This window comes from Chrysochloris asiatica, unplaced genomic scaffold (genome assembly GCF_000296735.1).
Source record: "Chrysochloris asiatica unplaced genomic scaffold, ChrAsi1.0 scaffold00033, whole genome shotgun sequence".
Lineage (NCBI taxonomy): Eukaryota > Metazoa > Chordata > Mammalia > Afrosoricida > Chrysochloridae > Chrysochloris > Chrysochloris asiatica.
Window position 1 is genome coordinate 10,622,908 of NW_006408551.1, and position 10,180 is coordinate 10,633,087.

A 10,180-nucleotide genomic window follows, 5' to 3' on the forward strand; every position below is an offset into this window, starting at 1 on the left:
AACTAGTTAAAAGAAGGCTACGGAAGACTATGGACCAGAGCATCAATTGCTTATATGCTGAGGAGGTAAAAAAGTTGAATAGAAAATTTCAAAGGGCAGGTAGAGAAGACAGTGTCTAATACTATAAGGAAACGTGCAAAGATCTGGTATTAAAAAACCAAAAGGGAAGAATAAGCTCAGCATTTCTCAAGCTGAGAGAACTGAAGAAAAAAAATCAAGCCTTGACTTGAAATATTGAAGGATTCAAAGGGAAAAATACTGCATGATATAGAAAGCATCAAAAGAATGTGGAAGGCATTTCATAGACTCGCGTCGACCTGAAGATAAAAGAGAGAAGAGGAATGTCTGGTTTGTCCAAAGGATGCTGAGACCTGAGGACTCCTGAGCTCATGGATAAGGACATAGCCATAGAGGGCTATAGCTGACAGTGAAGCATCCAGCTGATATGAAGTGTGGTGAGGCGCTCAAAAATGCCCAAACTTGCAGATTTGAACTAGCTTCGATGACTGGATAATCAGAACTTCACTAGAGGAAAACAAAATAATGTTTAGATAAAGGAAACAAGTGTAAATTTCTACAATTTGATGATCTTGACCTGTAATTATGGATGTTGTAGCTCAAAATACCAACTAGAGAGGGAAGGAGTCTTCATATCAAAGATCATTCACATTCCCTCTGTACACAGGGTTGATAAGGATGGGCAACTTAGAAATTGGGGCAAGTGGGGGTTGTAAAGGCATGAAGTGACTGGCTTACAAGTTTTCAAGAGGAGTTTAGTTTCAGTCTGTTCAGGGGAAGGTAGAATCCCCCTGAATACTTTTCATCTTGTTTAAATGGGTCTAGTGAAAGAAGATAGGGAATAAAATTCTTATGAATCAATAGTGAGTAATTGTTATCATGACTAATTTCGATTGTCACAACTGTAAAGGTAGAAGTTTTGTAACAAAAAGGGGGGAGTAGTTAATCTTACAGTCCAAGAACAGAGGACCCTAAGACCATCAAGGTAGAAGAGCAGGAATGGAACATGGGATCCTATCCAGTGAAGCAGTGACACCAGAAATGGAGGCAGAGATGATGACATAGAGAGATAGAGCAGCTGAGTACTTCAGACTCATGGGAAGAGAAAGGCTATGTGCTGGTGGCCAGGAGGCAGGCTTGCAGAATGTGCCCTTTGGTGGTTTAAATTATTAAAAAAAAAACAAAAAAACAACAAACAGAATAGAAGAAAATACTATTGAATGATGATGCATGGAGGGGATAGTAATCATTGCAGTGAAACAATGTATAAACCAATGTTCTCCCATGTAAACTATAACTCAATTCACAATAAAAACTTTAAAAAGAAGATGGAAGGTATGCGCAGAGACACTGTTTTCCAAAAAGGGAATGGTAGATGTTGAGCCATTTCAAAAGGTAGCATATGATAAAGAGCCAATGATATTGAAAGAAGAAGTCCAAGGTGCACTGAAGGCATTGGCAAAGAACAAGGCTCTGGGTATTGATGGAACACAAATTAAAATCTTTCATCAAACTGATGCAGCAGTGGAGGCACTCTCACTCATCTATGCCAAGAAATTTGGACAACTGACTGGAAGAGATCCATATTTGTGCCCACTCCAAAGAAAGGTGACCCAACAGAATGTGCATATCATTTAACAAATCATTAATATCGCATGCAAGTAAAATTTTACTAAAGATAACTTAAAAACATTGACAGGGAAATGCCAGAGGTTCAAGCTAATTTCAGATGAGGACATGACAGGAGGGATATGATTGTTGATGTCAGATGGATCTTGGTTGAAAGCAAAGAATACCAGAAAGATGTTTGCCTGTGCCTTATTGACTATGCAAAGACTTTTGAGTATGCAGCTCATGTCAAACTATGGAAACCACTAAAAAAAAAAAAAAATGAGTATTCTAAACCCTTGAACTGTGCTCATGAGGGACTTGTACATAGACCAAGAGGCAGTTGTTTGAACAAAACAAGGGAAAACTGAATGGTTTTAAATTAGGAAAGGTGTGCGCCAGGACTGTATTTTTTTTACCATACTTATTCAATCTGAACAGATAATCTGAGAAACTAGATTCTATGAAGAAGAACATGGCATCAGAAATGAAGGAAGAGTCATTAACGTTCTGCATTATGCAGATGGTACAAACTTGCTTGCTGAAAGTGAAGAGAACTTAAAAATACTTACTAATGAAGATCAAGACCGCAGCCTTTGGTATGGGTTGTGCCTTAATGTAAAGAAAACAACGGGACCAAAAAAATAACATCAAGATAAATGGAGAAAAGATTGAAATTGTCAAAAACTTCATTTTGCTTGGATCGACCATCAACAATCATGGAAGCAGCAGTCAAGAAATGAAATGGCATATTGCTTTAGGCAAACCTGCTGAACAAGACCTCTTTAAAGTGTTCAAGAACAAAGATGTCAGTTTAAGGACTAAGGTGCACCTCACCCAAGCCATAGTATTTTCAATAGCCTCATATGCATGTGGAAGTTTGGCAATGAATAAAGAAGACCATAGAAAAATTAATGCATTTGAATTATGGTGTTGGAGAAGAATATTAAAAGTACCGCCAAAAGAATAAACAAATCTGCCTTGGGAGAAGTACAACCAGAATGTTCCTTAGAAGCCAGGATGGTCAGACTTCGTCTCTCATACTTCAGACATAATACCAGGAGGAGCCAGTCTTTGGAGAAGGGTATCATGCTGGGTAAAGTGGAGAATCAGTGAAAAAGAGGAAGATCCCCAATGAGATGGACTGGTACAGTGGCAGCAGCAATGGGCTGAAGCATAGAAATGATTGTGAGGTTGGCACAGGACAGGGCAATGTTGCCTTCTGTTATGGATTAGGTTGCTATGAACCGGTACCTTGTAACAACCACAACTACACTTTACTGTATTGAAAGGCTATAGAAAATGTTATCACTAGTACTTAAGAGTTAGTTAAATTGCATATTAAAATGTACAGGTTAAGAGAGTAGATTACCGATTAAGACTGTGTAGTTTGAACTCTGAATTCTCATTAATTTGCTATACGACCTTGGAAAGTTACATAACTTTATGATGTGTTAGTTTACTCGCCTATAAAAAGGAGATAATAATACTATCTTCCTCACAGGGCTATTAAGAGGATTAAATGAGCTAACTGATGTAAAACACTTTGCTCAGCCTATGGCATATGTTTTCAGTCTCCAATAAATACCCTTCCCCATGTCCACTGAAGCAAAACAAAACATAGACTTCATTGTAGAGAGCCCAATATTTTAAAAAATTTCTTTCAAAATTTCAAACCTTCAATGAATGTCTACAAGTGTTATTTTCAACTGACAGCTAATAATGTTATAAAAAATTAAGTGTCATTAAGAGTGTTATGAAAACTAGTTATAAAAAAATTGTTGCATGTTTTCATCAAATCAATATCTATTATATCATGTGCTAACTCACTGAATAATATATTTATTCTAGTAACTAACTGATCATGCACTCCATGAATTTTGGAGATGGTGTGACAACATTCAGCCAACAAATTACAGTAAGGAATAACAATAAAATATACTGTCATTATTAATGCTATCTGAAACTTGGTCAATTGTATGTATGTCTAGTCAGCCCAAACACTGAAGATATATCTTGACAGAACTGAAATATATATCTAAATGAGAAATATGTCCAGAAACAAACTTAATTACTATTGTCAAGCAATATCATAAACTAGCTAGTCTTTAGTTTCATGTTACTCTTTTACAAAACATCTTATACCATTATTACATTCTATTTCCCAATTAGCCCGGATAAGCACCGGAGGGCTAACTGAAAAGTCATCAGTTTAAACTCACAAGTTACTCCTTGGAAACCCTATACAGGGTCGCTACAAGTTAGAACCGACTCGATGGCACTTAACAACAACAACAACAATCTATAATGTGCTTTCCTATCAGAGCAAAAAAGGGAAAAATACCTTTCTCTTATTAATTCTACAAATAATAATAATAATAATGACTCACATTCTTCCAGTCTAGATATCCATGTAACTAATTAAAATCTCAAAGAACAGAGATAATTAATTTGAACTTCTTTCTCATTCTTCAGTGGTCAGTCATTGCAAAGCTGAAATACATCATCATCTCCAAATACTATTTTTGTACTGACCCTAACATTCTGAAACTTCTCTGAGTTATTCATTACAAAGATTGCAAATTTTAATATTATTAAACTATGTGCTGAACCAAGAATCGGAAAATTGAATTAATTTATTTCACAAAACTGGAAGGATCTTAATTGAAAGATGTTTAAAAGAGTCACAAAGTAAATTTTCTTTTTTGTAGAATTTATTCAGTTTACTGAACATCAGAAGAATGGGAACTGGGGTCAACTTTCCAACATTTCCCATGCGTCCTCAGAAGTTTGCACTTCTTATTGTTAGTATCTATGATGAAAAAACAATGTTTATTTATCAGACAGCATGACAATTGGTGGCAATCCATTAAAATAAAAATGTACTATGAAAAAATGAATTAGGAAGATATGAAAAATTATGCTATGTAAAATTATACTCTCTCTTTCCTACAGATGTTATTACATATGTCCTATGCTCTATCATTCAGTGACATTTTCCTTTCCCAAGCTGGCTGTCCACTTACCCTGGTTGTTTTCACTTTATTCCCAGAAGAACAGCTCCATCCTTTCCGATCGGGAAGCACTTTACATTCCTCTCCCTCAAGACATGGCTGCATGTGGCACCACCATTTCTGTTCCACTATCGAAGCTACAGGACATGGAAAAATCAATTCAGTGTTTTCCATTTGGAACTGTTAATTCTCTGGGTGCACACTTAACAAAAGTCACATCTTTTTTTCTCACTACTAGATATGCTATGTCATAAGATGCCCTTCTAGTTTGAACAAAGGGAATAAATCTATGTTTTTCATGTATATTCATCTTAATGAAAATTAATATGCTGGAAAGAAACTATGTGAATCTGTGTATGTACCTACATACATGAACATAGATATGCTGGAAAGGAACTATGTGAATATGTGTATGCACCTACATACATGAACATATAGAAAAATTGTCCTCTGAACCAGCTTACAGTCAATATTTGAGAATTTATATAACATTCCCCACAAATAGGCTGATAATTAGGAGGATATTACTTTAAGTTAATCCTCACAAGGAATGCACCATGATAATCTAAGCATGCAACAAATTATTATTATGATAACATTAACTGAAAAGACCTATAAAAAGAATTATATCCTACTGTAGTTAGACAAAATGTCAAATGCAATACTAATATTTTATTTACCTCCATCAAAATCAATATTTTATGTGAATTTTATCCATAACTAAGCATTCACTTATACTTCGGACATATTATCAGGAGGGATTAGCGAAGGACACCATGCTTGGTTAAGTAAAGGGTCAACAAAAAAGAGGAAGACTCCAATGAGACAGATGGGCACAGGGACAGCAGCAGTGGGCTCAAGAATAACAGGGACTCTAAGGTTGGGCCAAGGCCAGGGCAGTGTTTCATTCTGTTGTACATAGAGTAGTAAGGAATCAGAACTGACTCAATGACCAACTCATTCTCATTCTTAAAAATCATCTACAGTTTTTTTTAAACCTATACTCTAATCTAGTTTCATCTTTCTTTTCCCAAAGAATTTGTGCACAGCCCTCAGGAAATTAATATTTCATCGTACAACATTCTATAATGTTCTTTTGTAAAAGAACCACATTGTTCATTGGAAGTGCATTATAATGCTTTTTGTGATAAAACTACATATGGTCTTGGACCCCCTTTCAAAAAACTTTAGATTTAAAAAGCTTCCAAATAACCTCATTTCAACATCTTGATCAGTACTGTGTTCCCAGAGTTGATCCCCATAAGTTGACAGTATTATTATGGGATTCCATTTCTAAACAGCCCCCACTAGTCTATCATGATAAGCAAAGAAAGAAATCGCACCATCCACACAAGATGGAGCAGCTCTTGTGGTGCCGGCCACCTGTCCAGGGAAGCAGGAACACTTGACGGTTTGTGACCGTTCTTCTATCTTGTTCTTATTACAGCATCTGTGGAGGGCCACCACCTCGCAAGTTCCTGTTTTAACATGGTGAGCTGCACACACACACACACAAAAAAAAAAAACAAACAAACATAAGAAAACATGGAGAAAGCTTTGGACACTCCCCCTCCCCCCCTTTTAAAAAAATTAAACATACATTAACTATAGCTCTATAAGGAATTCACCATGCATGAAACTAGAATTACAACTATGCTAACTCCACAATGCAGATTTTATTTCTTTTCTAAATGTGGTAAGACCATCTCTGTCAGTAAACAGTTGGCGAAACAGGAACAATTAGTGACTAGATTAGAATGAGCTATGAAAACAGTCTGAAATATAGAGGCAATATATGGTACCATCAAAACCATACTTATTTGCATATAACTTTTCACATCATTTTGTTGAATACCTTAACCAAATTATGGGGAAACCTCTGGCCAAGGTGCCCTGCAATGGGACTCACAATAGCCTCATTCTCAAAGCTGAGGAGGTTGAAGAGTTTAAGAAACAGGAAATCTTTTCATAAAATAATTCATGGAGCGTATGACCAATTATATGAATAATGGTATTATTCCGTGAGATAGCAGAGGGTATAGTACGTATTGGTTTTTACAGATGAGGAAGCTAAGAGAAAAGCTTATGCTATTCCCATTGTCATGGCAACGTTACTGGTCCAGTTGTGAGGATTTTCATTTTCTTTACATTGAGGTGTAATCCATACTGTAGGGTTGTATTCTTTGATCTTTATCCATTAATATTTCAAGTCCTCTTTTCATTTCTAACAAGCAATATTGTTCCATCTACATATTACAAGTGTTCTTCTGAGTTTTCCTCCTATCCCAAAGCTGCATTCTTCTTCATATAATTCAGCTCCTCAGATTACTTGATCAGATTATATGTGGCGCTGAAGGTAAACACTTGGACTGCAAAGTTGGTTTGAACCACAAGGTCAGCAATTCAAATTCACCAGTCACTCCTCAGAAACCCTATAGAGGGTCCTTATGAGTCAGAATCGACACCACAGCACTTAACAACAACAACAACAACAACAACAAAGAGACTGAATAAATATGATAAAAGGCTATAACCCTGACACACACCTTTTCTGATTTGAAATCATTCAGTATTTCCTCATTCTGTTAGAACGACTAGTGGAATCATAAAGAGTATATATATATATAATCTTCATGTATGTACAGGTCCCTCAGGAGCACAATTAAGTGCTCTATAATTCTCATTCTTCACAATGCTAAACATAGCTTGTTATGATTCACCTAGTTGAATGCCTTTGCATAGTCAATAAGGCATAAGTAAACATCTTTCTGGTATCTGATGTCAGTAATGATATTCTTAGTTCCACAGTCTCTTCAAGACAATTTGAATCTGTCTTGAATTTCTGGCAGCATCCCATTAATATATTACTGCAACCATTTTTTAATTATCTTCACCAAAATTTTTAAGATCTACCATTATTTTCCTAAGGGAACCATAATCGTTCGATTCTGACTCATCCTGCTATGCATATGTTATGTTAGGGTTCTAAGATTTTTAAATTATCTTCACCAAAATTTTACTTGTGTGTGATATTAATAATACTGCTTAATTATTTCCACTACCTGCTGAATCACCTTTCTTTGGAATGGGCACAAATATGGATCTCTTCCATTCAGTTGGCCAGATGAGTTTCTTGGTATAGACAAGTAAATACCTCCAGTGCAGCATCACTTTGTTGAAACATTTCAGTTTGTATTCTGCCAAATCTTGGATCCTTATTGGCTGCTGAAGTCCAGTACAGCTGGACTTCTTTTAATTCCATTGATTCTTGCTCATATGCTACCTCTTGAAATGAGATCAGTATATCACACATTTATATTAAATTTCCCCTTGCAGAAGTCTGTAGTTACCTAGGTTAAATAGCTCTTTTTAGATTTTTGTTTGTAAGAGAGAACAATTCACACAACTTGTACACTTGTTTCATTCCTCCAATTGAAACCAGAAATCTCAGACATGGCATACAGCTTTGACACATAATATTCAAAAGAAGTTCCAAGAGGCAGATACTATTTCCAATAACACAATGAATATTTCTGCCATTGTGATACAAGTGGGTATATAGTCTATGATTGATCCCAACACCAGTCTAATCTCTCTGAAGGCTCAAAAATTAAAACAGACAGACTTCTGCTCCTATCCTCCTGTCTTCTGGAAAATGTTTTATCAGATAAGAATATTCAGGTTATTTTAAGTTACTGAATTCTTTATCTCATACTATACAAGTCAGTATACTATTTTCTCCATTGCATTACTCTTTTTCAGTCAGGTCGTGAGGTAAATATCATAGGTTTGCAACAGGGAGAAGTAGTGGTTCAGTGAATTAAGCATTGGGTTGCTAATCAATTTGGCCAGTGGTTCAAACCCAATAGATGGTATGTGGGAGAAAAATGAGGCAGTGTGCTTCCGTAAATATGTAAAGTCTCAGAAACCTTATACAGAGAGTCTACTTTGTCTTAAAGGGTTACTATGAGTCAGAATTAACTAAAAGAGGGCAATAAGGTGGGTGGGTTTGCAATAATGAGGCAAAGGAATCTAGTCATCTCCATGAATGAGCTTATATTTCTGTGGGGGAAATAAACAAACAATAAATGCCTAAATTAATGGTTAAATAATAAAATTTTATTTTTTTAAACTCCTTTAAGGACATACATCAGAATAACATTATTGTGAGTAATTAAACAGGAAAGGAATGTGTAGTTTAGCAATTGTCCCAGAGAAGATCTCTCTGAGGAGGTAACCCAAATGATAATCCAAAATTATGACAAGGAAGATCTAAGAAATCAAGAAAAATTCCAGTAGTAGAAACAGCAAATGAAAAAAAGCATCAAAATGAAGAAAAGTGTGGTATATTCACAGGACAAAAAGGTGGCTGGAGCGTAGTTGAATAACAGAGGTCAGGAGAAAGGTCAGAAGCGTAGGCATACCGCATAGGGGCTGGTATGCCATGATATGGAGACTGGATTCTTTTTTTTTTTAAGTTTTTATTGTGAATTGAGTGATAGTTTACATGGGAGAACAACAGCTTTACTTACATTCATCCTATCATATTTCATTCCATTGCAATGACTACAATGCCCTCCATGCATCATCATTCAACAACATTTGCTTCCATTCCCTCCGGTTTTTCTTTTGTTGTTTTTTGATGTACTCCACGGCACTCAGGAATATATAACCATTCAAATAACCAAAGGGCATACCCTGCAAGCCTGCCCCCTGGCCACCAGCACACAGCCCCTCTACCTTCTTGAGACTAGAGTCTCTAGCCACTCTATCTCTCCATGTCATCATCTCTACCTCCATCTCTGGCATCACTGCTTTTCTGGATAGGGTCCCACACTCTGCTCTTCTCCCTTGATGTTCCCAGGGTCCTCTGCTCCTGGACTACAAGATCAACCACTCCCTGCCTTTTGTTACAAAATGTTTCAACACTCACAGTCAGTCCTGAGAGCAATTATTCACTGTTGAAGCACAAGAGTCTTATCCCCATCTCCTTTCATCAGCCCCATCCAGACAGGTAGTAAACTATGCAGTAGAGATTCTGCCTTCCCCGGCACCCTCTGAAACTAAGCTTCCTCTTGAAAACTTGTAAGCAAGTCACGTCATGCCTTTATAGCCCCCCTCTCCCATTGAGGTAGCCAATGTCTAAGTTGCCCATCCCAGTCAACCCTGTGTACAGAGGGGGTGGGAATAATCCTTGCTGTAAAGATCCGTTCCCTCTTTTAAACTACTACATACATAAGTATAAGTCAAGCTCATCAAATTGTAGCGAATTATACTTTTTTTCCTCTTCTTTCTTCCTGTAGTCTAGTTTTGATCATCCAGCCATTGAAGCTAAGTCAAATGGGTACTATTTACAAGTACGGGCATTCTTGTGCATCTCCCCTCACTTCGTATCAACTGGACACTTCACTCTCCACTCTAGTCCTCTGTAGCTATGTTCCTGGCCATGGGCTCAGGAGTCCCCAGGTCTCACTATATTGCTGACCAACCAGGTCTCAATCCAAATTGACAGGAGTCTATTGAATGTGGTCGGACTTAGC

The 10,180-nt window shown here is 36.8% G+C and overlaps 1 protein-coding gene across 1 annotated transcript in view; it reads right to left on the minus strand.

Annotated features, from left to right (window-relative positions):
* Window positions 1-299: 299 nt before the first annotated feature.
* LOC102842326 (protein FAM19A2-like) overlaps window positions 300-10,180 on the minus strand; it is a 676,150-nt gene continuing 666,269 nt past the window's right edge. The window contains exons 3-5 of the mRNA XM_006859604.1: window positions 5,984-6,136; window positions 4,653-4,777; window positions 300-317 (exon numbers count right to left, since the gene is read on the minus strand). Of these exons, the coding sequence (XP_006859666.1) occupies window positions 300-317; window positions 4,653-4,777; window positions 5,984-6,136 (296 nt within the window). The remainder of the gene's footprint in view (window positions 318-4,652; window positions 4,778-5,983; window positions 6,137-10,180) is intronic.